Source organism: Asterias rubens, chromosome 10 (assembly GCF_902459465.1).
Source record: "Asterias rubens chromosome 10, eAstRub1.3, whole genome shotgun sequence".
Taxonomy (NCBI): Eukaryota; Metazoa; Echinodermata; class Asteroidea; order Forcipulatida; family Asteriidae; genus Asterias; species Asterias rubens.
This window is the reverse complement of record NC_047071.1, coordinates 3,082,215-3,109,929: the sequence shown is the minus strand read 5'-3', so window position 1 is coordinate 3,109,929 and position 27,715 is coordinate 3,082,215. Positions and strand designations below refer to the sequence as shown.

Here is a 27,715-nt window from a genome sequence, read left to right as displayed (position 1 = left end):
TATGTATTTCTTGGTATCCCACAGTGTTAATTTCACAAACAATAAACTTATAGGGATAAAGAACACAATGTATATCATGTCGAACTATAGATACCAAGATAGTCAATTCAACACCCCCAAGTTTTGGCAGTGATACCAACCCAAAATCATGGTATGCCATTTGTATTTCCGAAACTCAAACCATTAAGACATACAAAAGAGACAAACTTGGGACGAAAATGTTTGCCATTCCAAAAATTTCTCCCCAAATTGCCTGTTTGGCAATTTTTGCCATTCGATATAATCGTGTATGTGTAGTTTTGACGACCCATGCCAAGTAAAGCAGTATCATCTATACAGAGCCTTTCAACCCCCTTCAGGAGCCACCCTGTGGTGCTGGTATGCATCGGATGCGGAGACACGCGAGCCTCAAGTTCTTCAGGCTTCTTCAACTCTGACCAGAATATTTCCACCCCATGGATACCCGACTGGTATTAAGGCAGGCAAAGGTAAGGGCTTGCCGTATAGCTACACATCGTGACCTCTAAGGCAGGCGCTGTAGTATATTTAGCTGGAAGGGATATGATAGTTGCGTCAGTTTAGAAGTGAATGTCATGACGAGTGGAGCTTCATCTGCCATTGGAGTTGATCACGCATATACTCATAGGGCACTTTTTGGCGTAGCTCGTTTTTTGTGTATAACCTATTGTATGCTAATTCGGATGTAAAAAATCAACCAGTTGATTGCAGCTTTGAGAACAAATTGGAGTACATCATCAGGAGGAAGGAAGACGTTTCAGACGAGTTCTTGCTCTTTTAAGGTATCGTTGTCTGATAAGTTAACGCAAATTGGAACACACATTCTCATGTGTTTCAATCCAAGATACCCCAAACCTATACTTAATCATTATAATTTGACAAGATCAGCAAATCTAGCAACATCTTCGGTCCCGCTGACGTTTTTGGTTGACATTGATAACAATTCTGATGCACGTTTCTAATTTTGAAATTTTGACTTCGCAGATGGGGCGAATGTGGACTCCGCTGACGGTTGTTGCGTTGAGCGTCGTTTGTCTTTTTACTGTGGATGTAGTCGATGCGAAAAATGGAGGTAAGTGTTGAAATTTAATTTTATGGTAAACTGTGTTGAAATGTTGGAAATGTATATCATGCTTTGTCTATGGTCGAAGTTTAAATTAATGCTGTATAGAGTTAAATCTTCACTTTGAGGTGTTTTGCCTCCAAATTTCTTTTGGGATATCAAATTTCTTGAACAATACATGCAGTAATTGTGTAGCTTTTTGGAATGCATTGACGAGAACAAAGTATTTCTCTTGCAATGTCTTTGCAATTTAAATAAAAAATTAAACTGAAACAAACTGAAACGACTAACCAGTTATAGAAATAACATGAATTCATTATTTTAGGGTCAGATATTCATGGAATTTAACGGGGATCCAGGAATAGTCCGGGTGAATCTGCCAACAGCAGTGGGGTATCTGGCGCGCCTGTGCGTCGGTTCCCCATTCCAGACGCACTTTGCTGCTTGGCGGTCGCCGGTGTCTCTCTATATACCATCCCTCCGCAGGCATCACTCACAATTCCCGCAAATCTCTTCCGATTGCTTGATTTCTTGTTGCAACAATTGGCTGTAAAAAATACCTTGTCTGTTCCACTCACTCACACCAGACCTTAGACTATATATTATTAACAGACGAATAGCATTCATTTTACTCCTTACTAAAAATGCGGTCTACTGCTGAGGGGTAATTGGATTTTCTACCGTGAAATATTTCCGCCAGCGGAAACATTCGACGGGAGACGCGGCGATCTACTTTAAAAATAGATATCAATGTTGGAAAGTTTTATTGATGTGTGAAGATGTATAATAAGAAACGCTGCTAACTTTGTTAGTGGATGGTTTCTAATTTTGGGTGCGCGTTATCATTTGTTGGACTTCACAGAATGGCAGAGATGTTACGGCAGATGCGATTACTGGGGGATGGTTTGGCACCGCATGCTCATGCAACCTCGACCAATTCCGTCGAATTTGGGGGAATTATTAGTTGGATTTCGCAGGCTAAAAAATGTTGTTGATACACTTGGATTTTGGAAGACATCTTATTATGTGTTTGCGTGAACTGAATGTAGGACACAAACATGAGATTAATTGTATTGTCTTGAGTTACCATGCTAAAGTATGGAAACAAACTTTACTTATTTGAGCTGAAACGCTACAAGTACTTTTCAAGTACTTTTCTAAAACATTACAAAGTGACATAATTTAATTTTCGATTGGTTTTCAACATTCCAAAAACTATTTATGTTTATCTCAAATGGTTTGTTCTGTGTTGTTCCAACTGGTTCAATTTCAAAGCTCTATACAGAAAAGGTATCAACGCATAATAAAATTGTGCTCGGCAGAAAAAGGTTACCACCAAAAATAATGTGCCTTCTATGACTGGTATCCTGCGTGGAAGAGTACATTTGACCAACATTTTTTCGCTTACGCAGTTTTATGAATTTGGGGCCAGGTTATGTCAAGTTGCCTAAAAAATTGCCCTACAGACTATGTGACATGGCCCTTTTAAGGCTGAACCCCGCTGCGTCACTGCAGACACTTCTATGTGGAAAGTTTACTTTCGCCATTTATAGTTACAGTTAATGTTTATCTATGCTATTGTTCAAAATGTTTACAAAAAATAATATCAAATCTTTGATGACCTATATTGACAGCTTTTATAATTCAAATCAATACCAAAGTTAAAATACCCAATAGTTATTGGTATGTTGGTATTATCCATTTATAAAACCTAATAGTGCAAAGGTATACGTGCACTTCCATAATAATCACAAGGTAAGATTCATTTGAAAATTGACATTTAACTTGCTAAATTATTTCATCATTAAAGTCAACAGACCTCAAACAGATTGTTAAGAGTGCTAAGGACTAAGGTAGTTAATTAGTTATGAGTCTTAGATAGGTCAAGGATAACCCTCACAGACATCTGCAAAAAAGAAACACTTAAGACAGAACCTTCCTGATGGTATTTACTTATTCCTTATTGAGAAACTTAACATCATTTATAAGACGTCATTTTTTATGTTGGCTGCGCCTGTTAATTACTTATTAGATAGGTCAATGGTTACCCTCGCAGCGACTGCAAAATAGAACCACTTAAGACAGAACCTTTTGATGGTAATTACTTGTTCCTTATTGAAAAACTTATCAGTCATTGCTACGGCGTCATTTTTGTGTCGGCTGCGCCTCGTAATTACTTATTCCTGTTTGAGAAACTTAACATCAATCATTGCTACGACATCATTGTGTATGGTGGTGGTGCCGAGTTTTTATTTGCATCTACTTTAATGCAAGTATAGCCTAACCTTAATTGTTGTACATTGTTCCATTGGTCGATGAAGTAACCCATGTTTGCATTACTGTACATTGCTGCCAACTTTAGAAAAAAATTTCTGCAAGATCTCATAACCAGTATTGAATAAATTGTTATGGCTAGACTGCTCAGCTATAATTTTAGATCAATATTAACCTTTCGTATTCGATTTCACATCTCATTTGAACCATGACCAGGCTTTTATTTATGTTCACAAGAACTTATAGCACAAAGTATAGTGCACAGTTCCTAGACATGTCTTCAATATATTTGCGATGTTTCCTACTTTATAAAGCTGCTAAGCACAACAATTTGCTTAGCATGCAATTCTTTTTCATTGATAAAAACCGGATTACCAACCTATTTTCCAGGTGATTTCTGGATAATCAAACAACAGCTGAATACAAGTAACAAACAATGTGCAACAAGTGGAAATTTGGTTGGTAATCCTGCTTTTATCAAGGAAGAAAAATCATGCTAAGCAAATCTTTGTGCTTAGTAGCTCTATGAAATTTGGCCCTGGTCTCGTCTTGTGCGATCTACTTTCGGCACCTGGGTGGGCGCATCTTGTATTTTGATTCTGCGCACACGTGTCGACAGAACAGCTTAAAGAGGGGCTCAAATAATATAAGTTTTGTGATGCGCTATTTTATCAAATAGAGAAAGCCTTGCGAATTTTAAAAAAATTGCTCTTGCCCCCCCCCCCACCTCAGTAATGATGACAATCGTTCACCTTGGCTCGACCCCAATAGAATACACGAAGCCATAATTTTGAACAAACAAACAAACATCAAACACAGCTTGCAATTCAACAGTTATAACTTCAACATCCCGATTTATATTCTAATGAGTAGGATTTGAAACTTTGCATGGTGGAAATAAGATATAGAAGAGTTTGCGGTAACACCATGTAATAACAATCTCTAAATGAGTTGGGGTGGTTCTGAAAAGAACCGTTGGATTAACTCGACGTTTCGATCAGTATGCTCTGATCGTCTATATTCTAATGCTCGCAACGATTTTTAAGCCGGCGGTCATTTTTAAAATTTGACAAAATATCACGTTTGAACACAATCACGGTCTAGATTTTATACAAATAACACACAGCATCGTTGGTCCACATTATTACGACCGCTAGGTCTGCCAATTCTCGACCATTCTTCGACTTGTTCGACTCCCCGTGGAGCATACACAACCTTCCATTAGACGACGCCCCGAGTTCAATCGTAGGTTCACGGCACCGCCCCTAGAACCCTGACAGCTCCCCCATTTACACACCTGTGGCTTAAGAAAAGCAAATTACGTCTGGGTGTCTCGTTCAAGGACACCGGGGTACCATGACCGGCATGGCTGGCACTCGACCTCGTTCTTTTTATTTGTGGAGACTCGGCCATTGGAGTTGAGAAACATAGCCCTCTACAGGACCCTTATTCTGTATATATGGGCCTATAACAGGAAAGTGAAAAGGATGAACCACGAGCAAGAAGAGTGAACTGCATGGAGACATACTAAATCCGTACCATGTTTTCACATATTATACAAAATCTGATTGTGCTTGCATTTTATGATAGTTGTTGATGCGAAAGCTTAGTTTTGATGTATTAGTTAGTCTTTAAGTGCTACCACTAGACCTTTTTTGATTTGTTCGTGAGAATGAAGCATTTGCTTGGTTTTCATCTCAACTTAGACCGTGACCAAATTGGCGGCTACAGATACGGATATACACGTCTATAATTCTGTTTCAAATACAACTATGGAACACGTGCTGGTTTGGTTTGGGACATTTAGGACTATAGTTGATTTAGGGTGCGGATGACAACTTGAACCGGTGCGTTCTGGAAAGATTCAGTATGAGCTAGTGACATTTTGAGCAGTGTGCACTTACATGGTTCTGCGAAAAAGGACAATGCAACTCGTGAGCAACTCAAATGAGAAGATACAAAACTGTTTCCTTGACTCTGGGCTTGACTTGTGGCACGAGGCCAAAGAAAGTCTAACGGGGAGCAGCGGGTAGCGCGGGTATCGGTCTATTAAACTTACCTTAAGGAGCTCTGTGGATGAGGGCTACGCACTGTGGTACTTACCATGAAATGTGTTTTCATGTGGTCTAAAAAAGCGACTTTAAGGTGTAAAATTAAGGTTTCAAATTGGGTTATAATAGGTTGTTGTTTTTACCATGTGTTTTATTTTGCCTTCGTGTCTGCACACAGTTCTCTTCAAAATGACACTAAAGGTATAACACAGGATTGGTAGAGCTGACAAAATAATCGCACCCAGTGTTCATGTTTGTATAATCAACCATACGTAACAATTATGTGTAAATCTTGGAGAAAGTAGTGAAAAAACATGCACAGTTTTTTAGCATATAGTACAGTGGTTGTATACAATCAAAATCAGGTTGGTTTTGTTTTCGTTCAAGTTTTCAGGTACAGTTTTTCCGAATATGACTTCATTTTCAAAATGGTTATCAAAATGGTTCTAGTATAATTTTCATAATCAAAAGCTTTCATGCCAAAATTAAACAAGGATTTGTGATTTATTATTTGATATCTAAAATTTTAACAATGGTATTTTTTGTATCTTTACCAATCTTGTACAATCCTTTATAAATCATTAATTTTTCTAAATTTACTTCCACAGATATGAACCTCCTCGAGATGTTCCCCATCAAAACCCTTCGAATCCCCGGGGTTTCCGTCGTGGATCGGGGTTCTACTCTCTTCGGTGACACCTACGAGTTCGACGGCAATTTGCAGTACAACTCCCTCATTGCGGACGAGGTGTATCTGAGGACGTTTGCCAGGGAAATCCGAAGCCAGGGGGAGATTTTCTTGGTGGCTAGAGTGATGTTAACACCGGGCGTTCAGAGCATTCTGACCGGTGTGTACTCGTTGAATAACCGGTATCCGTACTTCCAGGTTATGTTTGATGGGAGAGATACTACAAATGGTAAAGGTAAGACTTTTTGTTAAGATAAGATTTTCAATCTGTATCTAGTGTTTTTGAGGGTACAGCCATGCGTAAATTGTGTAGAAGTTTTGGCTCTGAAAATAGTAGGTGTGTTATGGACGTTTCGCACGTCCGGAGCGCTTCTCAAATTCAACATTTTGGGAAGTAAAAGCTGACATCTGTGTACAAACCCACATTACTTCGAAGCGAAATATTTTTTCGAAATGCTTTATACTATCGAAAAGCTGCTCTGTCTCTAACCAAAAGTTGTTATTGGCAGTTATTTTAAAAGTGATTACCAAACGTATATCTTCCCTTTAGGTGGATTATAGCATTTTGTATTCCTTTTACTTTTCAGTGTCCTTCAGCTACATGATAGGCGAAGACAGCAGAACAATGGAATTCCTTGACGTCAAGTTAACGGACGGTCAGTGGCACACCTTCATTTTGCATTTTCACGAACTGAAAAACCCCTACAACGAGATGTCTTTGTACGTGGATTGCGACGTGGTTGGCAAACCGCAGACTCTGGCCGGACGGCTGGGGAAGACCTTCAACAAGAAGGCCCTGAACTTGGCCAAGATGACGGTAGGACAAGGCGGTCTCGTCACATCACCGAAACCACTGCAAGTACGTTTGATATATTTCCCTCTTTCCCCTTCACCTTTTAAGGGACAGATACCAATATTTACAGGTAACTCCAATGCAATCGCCACAATATAAAACACATCAACATGTATATTTCCACTTTTGTCTTGGCAAATTTACAGGCAACTAGGCCTATAGTTCTATGCAATCTCCATGAAATAAAATATATCAAAATATCTATTTCCCAATTCTTGGCAGGAAAAATATAATTTGTTTTACTGAAACGTTCCTTGTCGAATGTCTTCTGTACTCTAAAAACTTCTGGGTCAAAGTTTACCCGGAATTTGCGTCCGGATCAGGGTAAATTTTGACTAGAAAATTTGTATAGTGTAAAATACTTGTTGAAGCCTCCCAACTACCTTTATTGTAGTAAAGTCATCAGACTCTTAGTCAAACTGACTAGGAAGTAGGTCAGGTCCCACAAAACTTGAATCAGGGTCAATTCTGACCCGGAAGCTCCCGTAACTAACCTTTTATACCATTACAGCCAAACTGAAAAATAGTCTGGCCCTTTTTGGTGTGGCGATATCAATATGCATACTTGTTTTAGAAGACAGGGTTCTTTACACAGGGTTAACCTAGTTATAATGCCTGTTTTAGACTGACCGGCCAAGCAATGTCGAACACAAGTTCCTTCAATAAGTCAACATTTCTAGACGTAAATTGAATTTCCTTTACGATAAAGTCATCTGAAAGGCATATCCCGGCTTGAAATACGTCTATCGACAAACAAACAAGTTACTGTGAGTTTACAGTAGGAGCCTACGCTATATGTGGGATTGCCCTTTACTTATTATTCCTTTACTGCAAGAAACATTCCTAACTCCAATGACCAATTACACTGCAAAGCGCATCTGTTCAGTCGCATCAAATCATTTATTAAGCTTTTCTATAATAAGACGAGATGGTTTTCCGAAGCCTAATTTGTATCTGGTATAATGGTTTATACTTAAAGGCACGATTATGGTTTGGGAAATGATCTTCAAAAAATGAAGTATTTAACAATCTGGAGACTAGCTTTGTGTTTCTCAAGATCGTCATGAATTAATGACTAAAGGCGAAGTACTGCGTTGTATAAAATCAACCAGCATTCACTTGTTTGTCTTTTTCCAAATCAAAATTAGTACATTTTTACGAACATCACTAAAATTCACCACAAATATTAGAAATTCTTTCGCTTTTGTTGTTGTTGTTGTTGTTCTTCCTCTTCTTCTTCTTCTTCTTTTTCTTCGAAAACATTGATTACACAGCCTGCTGATTATTTAAAATGTTTGTTGATCTGTGTATTTATTGGAGGGTTTGAGATAAATTTACTTTTCCCAAAACCAACTCTGTTTCCCTACTTTAAACGTTCCAATTAGGGTTCGGTCCAGGGTGTGAAGTTCCTGTTTGGAAGCTCAATTGGCGAAGCTCTGGGCTCCATGGGATGCCAGCCGCTGGATGAACGGGAGAGAGATACCGGTAAGCAGTGACCCAGAATATACTCTGATATATTATTTTTTTCTGGAAAAGTTTTCTGGAAGTATTCTGGATTGAGCTAAGTTATCATTAAAATTGTATTTGTATATAGCAACAATTCTCAATGTTTTTGTTGATTGAGATAAACTCAGCAATCATATTAACTTACATACATTTTAATAAATAAGTAGTTTTCAGAAGTAAATGCCACTGAAAACTCCAGAATCACAATTGACCCGTTTTCGGGTTACAGGAGGAGCCTGACTCGTTTCTGGGTCAATGTGACCCAGTGACCCAGAATTTGTGTCAAGAGATGGCTAAAACTGAAGCAGAATCCGAGCTTAAACCCTTTAAAACTCTTTTTGAGGTCAGTCTTACCCATATACGGGTCAGTTTTCCTGGGATTTTGATCCGGGTCAATTCTGACCGGGAGTTTTTACAGTTTAAATAGGTAACTGAAATGTGGCTCCTGAGTTTATATTTATATTGTATTTGTTCTTGCTTGCAGTTTCTGACTCAGTAGTTTTAATGGACGCCTTGAACTCCTTGGTTGACTCCATCTACGTGTTAAAAAATGAACTGACCGAACAGGTAACTAACAATGTGTTTGTCATTTTTTCTTGCTACAATTGATATTTTGTCTCCATCTTCATGGTCAATGACTGATCACAACTTGACTTTAGTGTAGTATACCATTTTAAATGTTAACTCAAATGTTGAATTTAATTTATATACCCTTTACTTTTTATTTCAAGACCAAGGAAATCACACGACTTCGTGCAGTGATGCAAAACTGTGCAATGTGCAACACCGTTAATCCAAGTAAGAATATATTCAATTTGTATACCGTCTTCGTAAGCACGGCTTGGGCTTGAGCTTCGGCTTGAACTTCAGCTTGGTTTCCCGTCTGCGCACTTGAAATTCCGTAAGGAAAGCATACATCTGTTATTTAGCTGACGAAGCCAAAGCCCCAAGCCCAAGCCTAAGCCATGGTTTCGAAAAGGTCCATATGGTGCATTTTCAAAAGTGCTTTTTGACCAAATACATACACTAGCCAACCTTGTATGCTCATACCAGGTTTGGTCTGCAATTACATGTACATCATATAATTCTCATACCAAAAACTGTGTACACCGTGTTTGAGAAACAATTTCATACAAATAATTCAAATGCATTTATTATCATGATTACATCATTAAGTAATCTAACTTGCAAATTATTTAAAATAACAAGAAATATTTATATAGAGTAATTCAGTACTGCAAGTAAGTTCTCTCAATGCGCTTTACAATACAAATAAATAAATTTATCTACTCCCATAATGTGGCATAATCTCTTTATTTTGGTCTAACTGTTTCGCCTTCATCTTCTGTGCTTATAGTTTTCCTTATCTAGCATATCATGCTATACTTTAAGAGGAGTAGGATGAAATAAATGTTGACTTGAATTGGAAAATATGAATTGAATCACTTTCGAATCCATCTCATTGTTGCATATCATCAGTTCAACCTCCGAAGTACGAGAGATGTAACTCCAATCCCTGCTTCCAGAACGTCAAGTGTACCGACACACCAACGGGTTACTCCTGCGGTCCGTGCCCGCTCGGCTTCGAAGGCAACGGCACACACTGCACTGATATCAATGAGGTAAAGGCCTTATACACGTGAATAACTTTTCTATAAAGACTTTCAAAAGTAACCTCTAGGAATTTACCTTTACATATTTTCTTAAATTTATTAAGACAAACAATATATATTTCATCGGGTTTCACTCAATCCTTATTGTGCTTGCTCTGTTCTCGTCCATTATTTTGTTTTTGTCTTGAATTGAAAGATGCCAAAGCCATCTACTCCACTCTTATGTTGACATCATAATGTTTTTGTGTGCAGTCAACTCACGTGCTCTTTACGTAATCTTAACTTCATGCATACTTACTTGTAACTTTCAAGCCTGTTATATATTTATTTATGACGAAATCTACTCTTTAATAAAGCCTTCTTCGTACAATTTTTATGAACTGTCTTGCAGTGTTTCGAATCAAAGTTAACCCGGGACTAAACTGTAACTCTCTAATCATGATTGGTGTATGCATGGGCACAAAAGTATGGGTTGATCAGTACCTGGGCCAAATTTCATAAAATACTGCTTAGCAAATTTCTATGCTAAGTCATAAATGGATGGGGCACCAGTCACACCAATGTAAACTTAATGGATTTTGGCTGGTAACTAGTTTCTGCTGAGCAATATTTTGCTGTGCTTAGCAATTTTGTGTGCTTACAGGCTTTATGGAATTGGGCCCTGGCGTTGTTCCAAGTACATGTATATGGAATCAGTTATCATAAGTACAATAGTTCATAGGAAAACTTATTCTTTTAGAAAAATAAATTGTGAGCGGTTTAAAAGATGGATTTTGACGAGTTTTGTTATTGTCTTTCAGTGCGAGTTGGCTAGCCCCTGCTCACCTGTCGCCACTTGTGTCAACCTCGTACCCGGGTTTAGATGCACGGAATGCCCCAACGGTTTCTTTGGCAATGCAATAGAAGGTGTTGGCTTGCAGGCAGCTCGCAGAGCACGACAGGTAAGAGGCTGATGGGTTATAATTGTCTGTTGACGCGGCCATCTTGATTTTTTTAAATTCAAATCAGTGATACCAAACCGAGGCTGGGATGAATGATTGTCTGGTTCCGCATTAACAGTTTATGTCATGAGATTTCATACATGCGCAATGTTATACAGCTCGATAATATCATACGGCCATTTTAAGTAAAACATTCAATAATTTTATATTTTTTATTCATAATATTACGCGCAATTTTCTTTTTATGACCTTTTGAACATTACGAATATGAAATTGCAATTGATGACCTTATAATACTAAGCAGACGACAGGATGTCAACAGTATCAGGCAAAAATGTCATGGTCCTGCTCACCACAAAAATATGCGCCAATAGAGCTCTTTAAAGCACAATACTCCTTGAGCCGTAAGCGCAGAATTTCGCGGTAAGCAGAGCCATGGAATTTTACCCAGATTGTATTTTACTTGGAAATATTAATCCTTACACCTCTGTTGCTATCTGTTCTAATTTCTCTTTTTAATCTTTGACCTAAAGTTTTGCAGAGACATCAACGAATGTAACATCAATAACGGACAGTGTGTAGAGAACTCCCGTTGCGTCAATACTCACGTAAGTAATCAATCTTGGGCCTTTCTAAAACATTCTTTTCGTAATTAATCCCCCCAAAATATATTAGCGGTATAGCCAGGCAATTTTTTAAAAGAACATAATCTACACAGCAAGTAGTATTAGCCCTTTTTGAGGTATGGTGGACATTATAAAAGTGAACTGTTGGTTTTGACGTCTACAGAAAAATGTACCCAAAACCAAATAGCGTCAAAGTGGCTAGAGTTATATATACCGCACACATAAATATAATAATGGACACTTAATAAAGCGCCGGTATCCACCGCAAGCGGCGCTCATGGCGCTACTCTACAAAGGAACAACAAGCAATGAAATATACATTGATACCTCACCATGTAATGCCTTAAATCCCATATACGCCTACTTTTTACAACCCTAAAGAATATAGTTCACTCCAGGTTTTCCACCCCAGCCGAGTGGTCTGGTGAACAATTTGAACTTTTATACTTTCCATGTAATCAAGGTTTTTAAGGCAAACTGATGACGTCATTACTCGTCGAAGTATTGGACATCCTTAAGTATTGCGAATATGGCATGGGGATTGTCTCCGCACCAAAAAGTTGCTTTGGGGAGCCAACTTGATCGAATTACAGACATTACTTCCTTCATGTCAAACATGCAAGCAGATTACTGAAATATATTTAATTGATTGATCTAAATAGGGGTCTTACTTCTGTGGCGAATGCTTCGAAGGTTACGTTGGTAACCAAACAGTAGGGTGTAAAAGAGAGAGGGTGTGTCCAGACGGTGCGTCGTATCCTTGTCATGAACACGCGGAGTGTATGATAAAGAGGAACGGGGAATACTTCTGCGAGGTAAATTGTTACATCTTTTCTTGATTCCTTTGTCCTTAAATGCACTGGACACTATTGGTAATTACTCAAAATAATTGTTAGCATAACAACTTACTTGGTAACAAACAATGGAGAGCTGTTGGAAGTTTAAAACATTATGAGAAATGGCTCCCTATGAAGTAACGTAGTTCTCGAGAAAGAAGTAATTTGGTTTTTCTCCTACTCAAATCAACGTAACCAAAGAGAAATAGTTCGGTTCCTTTTCAGTGCAATGAATACCAGCATCCATTTCTGTACTTGGATAATGGGAACATGTCCAAGATGGTGGCAGTATGATGAAGCTCTATTGGCAATTCTTTGTCTCTGGTCGTGGGGCTGATTTCATATAAGTTTTAACTTTACTCAATCATCCATACTGTATTGATATATCTCTTTTTCCCATTCATATTAATTTCGAAACAGTGTGACATTGGATGGGCTGGGAGTGGTTTCGTATGCGGAATTGACACTGACCTAGACGGGTACCCTGATGAGAAGCAACCTTGTATGGACAAACACTGCATGAAGGTGAGGAACACGTCCGAATCAGGTGGATACGGCTATGGCTGTTGGTTGCACACCGTTAAAGAATATGCATTTTATAGATCCAGTCATAGCCAATGCAAAAAGCCAGAAATTCGGAAATGACATTTGTATTGCTATTTTAAGAACCCTCGAAAACCAACATTTAAGAAAGTCAAGAATCGTTATATCGTAAAAACATATTATAATGAAGTCTAAGGTACCACGTCGTACGAGGAACCTCCACTGACCCAACAAAAATGACACATGGTCTGAGCACAAATTAATAACAATAACAAATTTCAGTGAGTGACATATAGACCGGACCTTATTACGCTTTGACGTCATCCAGCCGCCATCTTATAAGAAAAACGGTAACGGAACAATCGAAACGCACAGATTTGTACGCGCGGTGCACAGTACTGGCCAAGTAACAACCCCCTTTTGAAACTGTTACTCAATTCTATAATGACTTGTCAATCTAACAGGATAACTGCGTGAAGATTCCTAACAGTGGCCAAGAAGATGTGGACGGGGATAGTGTTGGGGATATCTGCGATCTGGATGCAGATGGTGATGGCGTCTTCAACCTACCGGTAAGTATTTGTTTATTTGTTTACTTGAACGCAACATACGAAGTTTGGACCTGCGACCAAAAGAGGTCCCCCATAATGTAGGGACTTGAAAAACTATGTGGACTTACACACGTCCACACAGTGTTGTTTATAGTCGGTTGAGGAACAAAGGAGTATCCATACAGTGACTGCAACATAGAGCTGTGTGGGTATTGGAGTGTTTGACGAATTGGGAATAATGACGAATTGAGAATTCGTGCATGGACATCGTGTAAGATTCTTACGGGGTACATGGAGTTCCTCGATGATATCCTCAACCCAATTGTGAATTGTGTTTGGTGTTTTTTGTTCTAGGATAACTGTCCTCTGGTTGGTAACCCAACGCAAGATGAAACGGACGATATGGATGACGTAGGTACGCAGTGCGACAACTGCATACGCGTCTTCAATCCAGATCAGATTGATACAGACAGAGATGGCATGGGAGATGCTTGTGATGACGACATCGATAATGACGGTATGACATTTCAATTTCAATCATATTTATTTCATGAAGACCACTCGAAACGTCGGGTAATTTCTGAATTATCTCTTAAGTTCAATTGTGTGTGAATGGTAGCCTCACCAGATTGAGATGGCATGTGAGATGCTTGTGATTACGACATTGATAACGATCCTGGCAGTAACTCGATTTCACTCAAGAAGACCATCGAAACGTCAGGTTATTTTCTGAATTATCTCAACTCATTGTGTTGTATTTCAATTGTGCTAACGAAAACCTCACTAGATTCTCCATAGTATTCTCACCATGCGAAGTTTCAAATTATGTACAAATCTTAAATCATTGCCCCAGCGTAAAAGGGTTTATCTGGCTATGGCATCGCCTGGCCCATTTCTGAACCAAATGAGCTGGATCCTGCGTCAAAATGAACTATAGTCAAAATGGCGCAGAATCACAGCTAACAAATCCATTCTTTAAAACCCCTCTCCGGGTCAGTTTGCCCCGGAAGTGGGACAGGCCCCCTGGTACCCGGAGTCCGTGTCAATTTCACCCCGTGTATTTTGAGAGTGGACTCACTGTGTGTTTTCTGTTGCTTTTCTGATCAGGTGTACCGAACAGTGACGATAACTGCGTCTACAATCAGAACCCCTACCAATGGGATACCGACGATGATGGCTTCGGAGATGAGTGTGACAACTGTCGCTACATTTTTAATCCTTCCCAGGTACAAATAATTAATTATCCTCACCGTACCAAAAACAAGAATTATACAGTGCAGAAAAATCTGATCTACAATAAAACGGCTACATACCCATAAACAGTGGCTAGAGTACACTGTCAACTACAGAGTAGGGCACGCAAAATCGCTGACAAACATTGTTTTTGCTCAAACTGAATCAGAAAGAACTTTCTGGTCGATCGGTGAGTGATGAATTATCAATTTTATTTTTCAGAGTGATGAAGACGACGATTTATTGGGAGATGAATGCGATACGGGTATCGACACGTGAGTAAAAAAGACATTGTTGGCTTTTTGATGTCACAAGTTTGACAATTGTATATTTATGTATAGGATAAATTTGCATCGTGAATAAACATTATTAACTTTTGGTTGTACCCTTACAGTGATGTGGGTAAGCATTGTATTATCAGGGGCCAATTTCATAGAGCTCGTGCTTAAAAGCACGAAAATAGCTCACTTGTTTTACACATGTTACTGGCCAAAATTTCATGTCATATATATTGCTTGTGACTGGTATTTAGCTGTTGTTTACTTAGCATAACAATTGAGTGGAGTCTTGGCCTGTAATCTGATTTTACTAAGGAAGGATTTTTTTGCTTAAGCAAAGTTTTGTGCATAAGCAGCTCTATGAAATTGGCCCAGTACTTTCCCGAGTTCTGTGTGAACAACTTCACAGGCACATTAGTCGGGCGGAATTCGACCCCACGACCGCTACAATTCTAGAGCAGATGTCATACCAAATTAGACCACCGAGATAGCCCTGAAGCTAGAGGCAGTTTGAACTGCCTGAATGTGTTCCCATCCAACTGAATGTCTTCCGCCCACCCAACTTGCAAATTAGTTGTAGTGAAGGAAATAGTCTCTAGCACTCATCGATAATGTAACCTCATGGAATGATCCGATCGGTTTTTTTTTTTTTTCGTTTTCTTTTGATACAGTGACAGCGATGGTATCCAGGATAATGAAGACAACTGCCCCTACGTGGCAAACAACCCACAGCTCGACACTGATAGAGATGGCTTCGGTATGTTAGACCACAACTTTTCTTGACCCTTTCTCGATTATGTGTATAAATAGTTAGTACGGAAGAACTTGGTGTGCACAACCCTTCTTCACAAGCGCACAAAAACTAAAATGTGTCTTACGATATTAATGTCAAACATTAGTGGCTTTACTAGGACTCGTTTTTAATGGCGAAACCAGTACACTTGGATCAAGTCGTTGATCTTTGTGATCGCCCAATTTCGTTCTGGCACAAGTGGTTTGCATTCACTTTCTCTTGTTGCAGAAAGTTAACTTTTCTTATGTCAAAGGCTAAGGAGTCAGCTTGATTTATATTTCGAATCATAGAATTTGAATTAACACACTTTATATTTTTAGTATGACGTAATCATTGTTTCTTTGAACAGGTGACGCATGCGATGATGATGACGATAATGACCGTATACTTGATGTCGATGACAACTGTCGCCTAATCTACAATCCAGACCAAGCAGATACTAACCGTAAGTTATAATAATTATTATATAAAACGTCTATTATTTGTGTTCTTTATATTAATTTATTAACACTCCTGCAACAAACCAAACCATAATGAAATATTGTTGTGAATCTGAGAAGTGTTCTGAGATCATTGGCATTTGGAAAGCTCATGGTGGCGCTTTATATTATTTGATACAGCATACATCAGCCTCGCTACTATTGGCAGTGCGCCGCACGGATACCTCTCGTATTAAGGCATTCTTGGGGAAAAGATGCCGTGTACAACTGGGAACGAGATTGCGTGTAGTCATGCTCTCTGTTTATGTTCATTTTGTTTCAGAGAATGGTATTGGAGATGCGTGTGCCGATTTCGATCAAGACGGGGTACCAGACGAGGATGACTCGTGTCCAGAGGATGCAAAGATTCAACGTACCGACTTCAGATCCTTCCAGACTATTGTTCTGGATCCAGAAGGCACATCACAAGTTGACCCTAAATGGGTTGTCTTTGATGAGGTAATCCCCCCCCCCCCCGCCCCTGCTTATACTTACTCACATTTAAGATATTTGAAGTCCCAAAAGGCAACAGTAAAGTTTGCTTCCTGTTTTCTCCCATTCACTACCATTTGGAGAGAAAGGTTGAGGAGTCGTGTTTGCCTATCTTTAACTGGGCGGTAAATTCATTGTATATGATACTGAGAAACTGGCAACTCATTTTAATTGTCTGCAAAAAACGAACTTTCAAAATTTCGAAACAGAGAATTATTCTTTTCATAAACTGTACTATATTAATTCGTAATGTATCAGCCTTCGAGCTATTTTTTTTCGAATTTGATTCTAAACAAACCAATTCAAATCGATTATTTTTTTTCCTCGACTTCAGGGCAAGCAAATCATGCAGACAATCAACAGCGACCCCGGTCTAGCCGTCTCCTACCAAGCCTTCGACGGTGTCGATTTTGAGGGGACATTTTTCGTGAATACCAACACCGATGATGACTACGCTGGGTTTGTGTTCGCCTACCAGGACTCGGCGAGTTTCTACACGTTGATGTGGAAGCAGGGCCTGCAGACGTACTGGGAGGCCACGCCATTCAGAGCTGTTGCTGAACCCGGCTTTCAACTTAAGGTATGACTTTACTACACATGTTCAATGACGTCATGGGCCGCCATCTTTGATGAAACTTGCATGCGTGAAAGGCTACCATTGGCTGAGAGTCGTGCGCAGCGCGTACACGCTTGCGCTTTACTTTTGTTCGTCATCAAAGATGGCGATCATAACGATCAGTGATTATAAAGATCAGTGCAATCCATCTATACACCGATTCAATAGCTTCCCTGGGTCGACCCCGTCGTGTGGCTTTTTTTTTCCAGGACGAACGTGTGCAGATAATTACCCACGTTCGTCCTGGAAAAAAAACCGCCACACACCGAGGTAGACCCAGGGGAGCTAAACGAACGCACCCAAAGATCACCAATTATGCCTTTACAGAAAACGGAAAATACCAAACAAAACTCCGTTGCCGGTATGGGATTACAGGGGCAAAGATTGGAAACAACTTTGAAACAAACGAAGCTTGAAGAACGAGTGTAAAAGGTTCCTTTGCAAACTTGTAATGTGCTGCCCACAACATTCCATCAATGTCAGATCCTAACTGTACAGAAATTGCACCATTTTAGAGTATCTGACACATAATTAGAGCAAATTTTCCGCTATATCTAACTTATTTATTTTGTGTATACTTTTTGTTTGCTCTGGCAGGTTGTCAAGTCTGAGACTGGTCCCGGTGAGATGATGCGTAATGCATTGTGGCACACAGGGAACACGACCAACCAGGTACGTTTGGTGCCATTAACTTGATCGTTACTCCATGATTTGTTTTGGTTACGTTATTTTTTTTTTTATAGTAGACGTATTTCATTTTCAGTTATATTTAGTTCTGCTTTTATTGTTGTTTCTTTGAAGGTTACTCTCCTTTGGCAAGATCCACTTAAAGACGGCTGGAAAGACAACCAAGCATACAGATGGATTGTAAACCATAGACCCTCTATTGGTCTCATCAGGTATAGCCATGCCTGTTCTGTTTTTGATTGTTTATTCATTGTTGTGTGGTTTTTATTTTTCGAAGATGATTATTATATAATAACAAAAATCACAGCAATCACAAGTTCATTGGTTTAAACCCGACATTATCATTTTTTAGATTTTGTTTTATTATTATTATTATTATTATTTTGTTTTTTCCATTATGGTTTATTTTATTGTTGAGTAATGATTCATTTCTTCTTCTAGGGTGAGATTGTTTGAAGGAACTGATATTATAGCCGATTCTGGATACATCATCGATACGACATTGAGAGGGGGACGTCTTGGTCTCTTCTGTTTCTCACAAGAAAGCATCATCTGGGCAAGGCTGTCTTATAAATGCAACAGTAAGTCCAACCAAAAATGTATAACGCCCTCAACGGTATTTTTGTCAGCATTTAACATTCAAGGTTGTACTTTGTGTACGTTTGTCTTAAAATGATTAAAGTCACAATCTTTCGTTCTAATTCATAGTTAAATTTTACTAAATTAACAACAGAATGAAAGTTAGGCCTCTGTTGATTAAACCTGCTTCTGATATCATCTTCTTTGTTAATAAAATGCAAAGGTTTAATAAAAGATCTGGCTGGTCAGTGTTTTGACCAAACAGAATGGATTTAAAATTTAAAGTAGTTTCCTCTTGCGACAAACCTTTCCACCAATTCTCAAACTGTTTCCAAATAGGCTGCGTATAAAGTCACATAATATACTATGAGAAACAGTATGTTCCTATTTACATTTCTTCGCTGGTACTCCTTGAAAGCCTGTTGAGCAAAGTATTGAAGATTGTGGCATGGTGCCTTTAATGGTGGACACTATGGTATGATGCCTTTAATGGTGCAAGGTATTCTTAAGCTATTGCTGTGCAAGTAAAACGTTAGTGGATTTAGGCGCTCCGTTGGACTGCTCCAATGTGGGCAGTTCGATAATATTATACGATTTTTTTTAAGGGGTTATGTGTTTTTTTCTGATATAATTCTCAGTTCAGTTTACTTGGGGATTTCATTTCAAAAACATATGTAACAAGTAGTCACGAGCCCGGATGATGTCCTAGTAATGATGTCAGCATTAATATCATAATTGAGCATTACTGCAATTTCCCCGCCAATAATTTCATAACTTGCATTGCTACAATTTCTTCCCACAATTTTTGCGAACAAATGTTTAGGGATTTTTGTTTTGTGCGGCATAATTTCTTAAGCTGGAACTTGTAGACAAGAATTCTCTCTCAGACAAAATCCCAGACGATTGTGCATTGCTTCCAATTCTCCAGCCAATTTTTGTGAAAAACAACGTTTTCTTTTTTATGTGGAATGAATTCTTAAAGTGGGACTTTCGACAAGTATCCATGAATGAATTTTGTTTTTTCTTTCGCAGACGAAATCCCAGACGACTACAACTACCGAAACAGGGGATGAGAGGCGACACCGCGCATACCGGCTCATGTATACTATTCAAGACGTGGTGCTCGACATTAATAAACCAACAATAAAGTGGCATATTGTAAATTCACATCTTTTTATTCAATAAATTTTAGTGGAGATTTTTCGGCATTTAAATGAGTTTTTTTCGCCCAAAAGAGACTCTGCCAATAAATTGTAGTCTTTCCACGCTCCAGAAACAACAGGGTTGTTGAACAATGTCGAATTAATGGTGACAATGTTAATAATACTGCAACAGATCCAATATGTAAAAACAAAAATTAAGTTTGCTATAGCAACTAAAACCTTTTCACAGTTGTTTTTATTTATTTTGACCTCGACAAAAAAAGGTTCTAAAGAAGTGCTTCAATTTTTTTTTATTCTTATCAAAATCGCGTCACTATTTGATTTGGCGTCACATATCAGAAGAAAGCCCTTTAAATGTAAAAATTACTGAAATAATATAACCATTATTTACTCTGACAAATAAAATAGACTTTCAGCACAGCGCCCTCAATGCAGGTTTATACGCAAAACGAAGGATCAGATTCAATTGTGTCTATAAACTGGGGGGGGGGAATTGGCTTAGATTAAATCTTGGTTGTATATTTAAATATACATAACTTTAGTGTGCTAATTATAACATCACTTTGTTTAACGCATGATGTGATGGCAAAGAGTCAAATTGTTTCGTTTTAAAATAATGGAGTTTAAATTTTTGCACTTTGGTGACGAGGTTGTAAGTCGGGTCAAGTACAGCACCTCATTAAACGTTGTATACCATGCTGTAACATAGTAGTCAGCACCAGTCTAGAGAACGAGATTGCATGTGGGGAAAACAAACATGTGCTGCAACCATTCGCTATGGTGGAAACTATGATCTGGCTTTTGCACGACGTGGTGTGAAGCAAGTAGCTGATGCCAAAAGGTAAACCCCTCTCTTTATAACAAAAAAATAGAAAGGAAACTGATGTTCAAATGCCACAATAGTGTGGCTGTTTTGTCGATCTAAAAAAGGAGTGGTCCAAGCAAGTGTTAAAGCTGTCAGATTTGTGCAATGATATACATGAGTGAGCGAACTGCTCCATTACGCTCTACATAGCTCCCAGGTCTAAGTTAACAAAAGGTACTAGGTTAAAAGTGTTACATAATATTTCGCCACCATTGATTGTGAATCATTTACAGGATAACAAGAATGTTAACCGAGAATTTGTGTCAGAATAGTGACACCGAATAGGCGCCAGAATTGTTGACCAAGAATCCGGGTCCGAATATTGGCCAAGAGTCCATAGTGTGATAATAAGCAGTGTCCCACTAGACTGGACCAAAATTTCTTGGACCAAATTTAACCCGAATTCCTAGGAGAGTTTTGACCGAGAATCTGAAAATAAACCCCATTATCACTAACCTATAAATTACAAGTCATTATTAAGTGGCAGGAACACGGGTCGTGTTGACTCATATTCCGGGTCAGTAGGGTCTGTGGTGACAGGAACACGGGCCGAGTTGACGCAAGATCCCGGAACCTGGATTTGATACAATTTTGACCTGGGAGTTTTTTAGAGTGAATCTTTATATTTAAAGCTGTATAAACCGCGATTAAAAGTAGAATACTTTCTTTAAAACTTTGGTTTATCTCTATTATTTCAATAATCATGTGGAAATTATTATCGAAATTATCAAGAGGGTGGCACGACATTGGTATGAAAATGTATTCACGAACGATTGAAAATTAAAAACAAAAAATAGAAAGCTAATGCAAAATTTGCAAATCCATGATCTAAGTGCAAATAGTGGTTTTGAAATAAAGTAACACACACCAAAAAGACAAAAACACGTTATCATAAACAACTGTACAAAACTTAAATTTTAATTATCAATAATTGCTATGAAAACAACATTGGAATGAAATATACTCGTCCGGAAACCAAAGATGTACCACCACTTTTCGTAATTTTTGATGTGATAAGAAAGTTTTCTTAGAAAATGTCCTCTGCTCATAGTTTAAAAACAACACCAACTTGCTTTATGAACAGAGGGATACCATTTTCGAATAAAAGTTACAATTGAGTTTGCATATCTAAGCCTATTATAATGTTTATTATCAATTTTATTTATGCGCTTCCGGCAAAAAAAGTTCTGCAAGTTTTTCTCATTAAATACAAATTAAAAATATTTTATCTCAAATTTTGTAAATTTCTTGTAAAGTTGCGATAATTTTTTTCCCCCCCAAAACACATAAGAATGAACATCAGCGTATAGAGGAAGTGCCTATGCTAAAGTGCTTATTGTTACGGGGTTTCAATGTGTTAATATCCCCTGTTAAGCTCTTGTGCGGGGTGTCGAATTTCTGAACACTTTGGCGTTCCATATAACTTTCCGACGTCAAAATTGTTGCAGATAATTTTAATAGTTACACGAATACCTTTTTTGTAGAAGAGCAAAAAAACACTACAACGCTCCACACCCCACCCAGCAAAATATGTTGTTCTGATAATTATGTATATGCTATTTTGTTAATTTAATTATCAGCAAGTGATCTGGTTGGTATTTTCCGTTGTGTGTCTGTTTGTTTGGTTGTTGTTTTACTTGTTCCTTTCCTATTTTTGTTGTCTTAATATCAGCTTGTATATTATATTGTTTATTTTTATTTGATACGATTGGAATTAACGTATTACGTTTCGTTTTTCAAATATATTCCAAAATTTGCCCATTTTGATTATTATTTCGACCGTTTTGAACATAGAAAATAAAAGAAATAATAAAAGATGAAAACAGAAAAGTCGAGTGTGTGTATATTTTAACGTGGATGTCATTTCCAGTAACAGGGCCTACTCTTCAACTTCTCAGTGATTATAAAATAATAGTTCCCTTTTCGTCATTAGGCTACCCCTCTCCCAGCAGTCCTTGACGAAGTGCTAACCATAAGTTTTCCTTTTTTTTGTATAGGCCTCCTACTTCCAACTTTAGTGTTCTTGTCCTGTGTCTAACAAGTCCAGCGTGTCGTTGTATGAGAACAACACAATTGTTCTTCTGAAAATTATGTTCTTGTTCCTGTTTCTCATTATTTACCTGTCTGTTATAATATAAAGAAGTTATTGATAATAAATCAAAAGACAATAGACCGATCCAGTAGGCTCCGCCCACGACGCACGTGTGAGCAAGAACACGTGGGGCTCTCCAATGCCTTTCTGCACAAACTCTGCCGCTCGCGCCAAGATACGCGCACGCATGTCGGACCTTATCTGTGATTGGTCAATACGCAATGGGGCGGAGCTACCACTGGAACGATGTTGCTAAACTCAGCGTCGAACTCAAACTGTTTGTCCACCACATTGCGCTGCACGCGGGCATCAAAAGGTGCATCTGCGTCCGCGCGTTGATACTAATCGAATGCCTCACTATCTTCGTCCATCCATGCGTGCCCTAAAATTATATCATGGAATCATCAATTTCATGGTTGAAAAGTAGTAGAGATCATTGGTTGAAAATAAGTGACGTCTTATAACTGACGATAACACTGAGATTACAATTCAACATTTCACCTGAAGAATGTTCAGCGACTGACTAGAGTTCGGGTTGAGAAACCTAATGACTTCCACGTGGCAAAAACCCGGATCAGAGAGCCCGATCAACCGTGACGACGGGGTCGAAAGTCTTGAATATCGGCCAATCATGCTGAGTGAAGATACGACGAGAGAAGAGGTGGGGTCGAACGGAGAAGATGAAGATTTATCTAAGATTGATGAGGACCAACAGCAAGAGATTGGAACATCATCGTGTAAATCAAGTTCCAGTTCAGTTCGTATTGATGAGGTACGTTCAAGTGACCACACGAAGAGGGGGAGGCTCAGTGGGGCATCACAACACAGAATCAGGCGTTGGGAAGTGATAAATTTACCGTAACACGCTTTAGCCTCCCCTGCTGAATTCTCAAACCACAGGGTTCTGTTTTTGGGGGGTCCATGACATGTTAGCCTGGATAGGACGCCATGGTTGTATGCAATGAGGTGTCAAGCCTGGGATAGGTCCACCCTAGACCTAACCTCGGATGCCACAATCTCCGGAGGAGGAGTCCACCTGGGCTAGTTGTGAGCAAGACACTATATAATTCGTTGGTGTTCATGTCCTTACTTATGGACTCTGCCGAATAATGACGTAAGTCAACCCCTTGCCCTAATGACGAGTTCTGGCCGGTCTGACAGGATATTCTGTAACCCCGGCTTCTGACTGATATAGCACACTCTTTTAAATCATCTTCCGCCAGCTCATGTTAATTTACCATGGGGGACACAATCTCCGGCGTTTCCATGGTACACCGGCACGGCCAAGGGAACATTGTTTGTCACAAAGACATTTTGAACAACAAATTTACATCGATGTATTTTCTTTTCAGGGTCTGCCGTTCCAATGCCCGCTCCTGTTGAGTGATGATGACTCGCCTCGCAATACCGACGGTTCAATAAATTCGACCTTAACCAAACCAGCTCCAATCGAAGAGCAGGAACGATGTACTTCTGAAGGATTCTCGTCTGACTCGACCCTTGGTAGATGCAACCAGTCGTTAGCTGCCGAAATAGAAACCGTTGATACTCAGGTTCCGCTAGAGGGCGCCATACAACCTCAACAGGAGACAATCGACGATTTGCCGTTACTGGTCGACGGCAATCGTAACACAGATATTATTGTAGAGCTCATATCAGACGCAATGGAAGGGTGTTACGTCAGTGCATCAAGTGACCAATCCATTGAGACTGTTCCTTCATGCCCAATAGAACATGAATGTTGTTGGGACACAATCAACAGGGAGTGCGCCAACTGCGATGTCATCACAGCTGATGTCTGCTCACCTAAGGCATCTTTCCATCCAGAGGATGAGGAGGAGGAAGACATAGTAATACTATCCATAGAATCTTCAAAAACCCAAAATGAGTTTCCAGTGGACGCAATTCAAGAGGATGATTCTGTGGTGTTACCGAACAATGACGAGTATTCTATCCTACTGTCCACATTGGTTGACGAGCAGAGGGAGAACAAACCAAAGTCAAAAGACTGTCCCTTCGATGGTAGCCCTGAGAACGCAGAAAGTCAAACAAGGGTCAGTGATAAACCCTCAGATCAAAACTCTAGAGACAAATGTATCTTCGATGAAGAAGAATGGATGGCAACACCAATCGTCCAGCAGCCGACTACTGTACAATGGGACGCTGAGGAGGAAGTTTGGGACAACGAAATTGATAGTGTGAAAGCCTGTCTATTTCGTCCAGTATTCCGTCCAGTATTCACCTCTGCAAACAAACCAGCGAGCCACAGCACGAACACACAGTTCATTGAGTCTCTAGCACCTCTGTGTTTATCTCTTCGTCAAGCTCCCCGCATTATAGAGGCAAAAGGATACCACTCAGAGGGTCATCTTGGAGAACCAGAACTCGGTGACCATACCGTGCACACCTCCTCCTCAGAGTCTACGACATCGAGTGCTGCGTTCGTCGAAGCGATGAACCTCAGGAACCGACAGAAATCAAACATCTTTAAGAGGCCGGACTCCACACCATTGGAGGATGGAGCGAACGATCTCGACGCTGTCGCCAAGTTAAGAGGAGCAAAACAAGACCCCTCTCAGAAACCCCATGATATCTTGAAAGAGTCACTACACTCAGATGAGGAAACTTTATCTGACATGAGTGAGACTTCGCCATGTTCTAATTCCAATCAAGCAGACGATGTTGAATTAGAGGAGGGACCCGAAAAAAGACCCGTGAGCCCGGACAAAACAGACAATCTTGCAACACCAGAGATAACCGTAAACCCAACACCAGACTCCGGGGACGGACACACTCAAGAGAACGAAGATCGTCAGGACTTTGGCAAACGAGGGTTGGAAGACAGCAATGAAACCGACAATGAAACCACAAGCACTGATCAATCTTATGGTGTAGAGCAGCACATTCGGGAAAGCAATGATTTTAAAGAGAAGCAATGCGTACAGAGTCAAAAGATAGTGTCTACAGATTGCAACATCCCTCCACAAGATAAGTTCGGAGTTTTGCAACCACCAAGCAACAAACCCTTAGATGTGGAGGTTGATGACATTGACAACGAGAACAGCCAAGTTGCCAAAGACCACCAGACGCAACCACAAATGAGCCCAAGACCTTTCGATCAATCAGGGCATCCAAAACACGACAACAATTTGACCAGCAGAGCAGGCGCTGCTCGCTCCCTGTCAAAGAAAGTGGAGCGACTCCGCAGGCGAGAGTTGTACCGTATGACACGGGAAGTGACGCTGCAGAAGGAGCGGTGCGAGAGGATGCACCAGGACGCGCTCAGGTCCGTCGATGAATTCAATCTCGTCCGGAAGGAAGTCTACCGTCTGTACGACAGACTGGACAACAATCAGACCAACTTTCGCAGTGAACAGCAGTGTTCTTTAAGTTCAATTCTCTAATAATCAAGGTGGATACGCGAGCGAACGTGTGGCCATGTCACAGCTGGAGACAATTTTGGGCAATTTTGTACCCCAGTGTAATAATTGGGTGAATGTTGCTAGAGATCGCATACTCTCTCAATAAGAGACATTTTTGCACACACATTTTTTGGAGCAGGCAATCTCAAAGAAGAGAACCAATTTACATTTGAATGTTCACATAATTTTTCTTGGGGATCGTACTAAAGACAAATAATAGTCATGTGCTAGTGGCATGCACTGCAGTTGGTTGCCTCCAAGTTGCCTGTAAAAGTTGTCTCGTGTGACCCGAGAGAATGGTGTGACAAGGCCCTATATAGACACTGTTAAAATTAGCTGCTGGCATTTTGTTTAAATTGTCCCTAACCATGCACTTTACAGACATTTATTTTCTATTAGTTTCAAAGTCATCCCCTCACCCTCCCCTTTAAGTAAGTGTAAGCCTACGGCTATTATGTTCAGAATAATAAATGACGTGTCGGGCATAAATAAAAAAGAGGTTGTTCATTACCGTCCATTGGCCAATCCTGTCCCCGATGTACATGTACAAGTTATAGTAATTTGCGTTTCAATATAATAATGTGACCCACTCTGTGAAAATGAGTCAGATGTCGCCCAATGCATTTTTTTAATTTATTTTTAAAGATCTATATTTGCATGGTTAACCTTTAGAACACTTCAACTTTTAGCGATAAAGCTATGAATACAACAATTTTGTGATCATACTTACGTCCAACTTGTATCCTTTTGCGCGAAATGGTAGTTTAAAACATCACTTTACTTGTAATTCGTTTTTTCACAAACAAATTGTGTATTGGCTAATTTCAAATGGGAGTAAACTCAGCAACGCGATACACCCTATTATTAGACATAATATACCAAATTACTGCTGCTGGTGTGTTATGTCCAGCCATGCATTTAACTCAATTCTTGAAATTGTCAACCTCTGACTCATTTTCACAGAGCGGGTCATATTAGATTTAGGTTTGATTTTTGCCCCCATGCATGCATGTAATATTATTTTGTTTTAATCTTTAATATTTAATATCGCATGCGACTGAACAATAAAAATAACATTTATAAGCCTATGTAATTTTTGTTGAAACAATAACTGTTGGTAAACCTTTTCATTGTTTGCTAGAGAAGAACGCCAACATGGAGCTATATTATTGACCCCATGATTGTTTTGAGTGCTTATAAAGCTTTCCCCCTCCAGCTTTTGACGCGGGCCTTAGTTTACGAAATAGCGCCCTCTATCCTCTTTTTTGCACATTGATGCATCGAGCGAAATGATGCACACTATTTGTAATTATTTTCATCTGGAAACGTGGATCACTTTAAATCAAGCCCATTTTATTCGGAAAATGTGTCCCACTGATATACAAATTAATCTATTATTCTTTAACTGTTTCAAACCTTTAAAAATGCGATAACCGGTGCGGTCACGTGTCTT

The 27,715-nt window shown here is 39.4% G+C and overlaps 1 protein-coding gene across 1 annotated transcript; it reads left to right on the top strand.

The window, feature by feature from the left end:
- The first annotated feature begins 596 nt into the window (after positions 1 to 596).
- On the top strand, positions 597 to 22,542 carry LOC117296008 (cartilage oligomeric matrix protein-like). Its single transcript, XM_033778844.1, has 24 exons — positions 597 to 800; positions 1,003 to 1,090; positions 6,015 to 6,329; positions 6,682 to 6,953; positions 8,333 to 8,432; positions 8,938 to 9,020; positions 9,185 to 9,251; positions 9,933 to 10,075; positions 10,867 to 11,007; positions 11,541 to 11,615; positions 12,296 to 12,448; positions 12,890 to 12,994; positions 13,477 to 13,584; positions 13,918 to 14,080; positions 14,671 to 14,789; positions 15,019 to 15,071; positions 15,746 to 15,831; positions 16,217 to 16,312; positions 16,630 to 16,805; positions 17,173 to 17,418; positions 18,052 to 18,126; positions 18,256 to 18,353; positions 18,583 to 18,722; positions 19,753 to 22,542. Exons 2-24 carry the CDS (start codon positions 1,003 to 1,005, stop codon positions 19,791 to 19,793), a joined length of 2,943 nt encoding a protein of 980 aa, XP_033634735.1. The 5' UTR covers positions 597 to 800; the 3' UTR covers positions 19,794 to 22,542.
- The last annotated feature ends 5,173 nt before the right edge of the window (positions 22,543 to 27,715 follow it).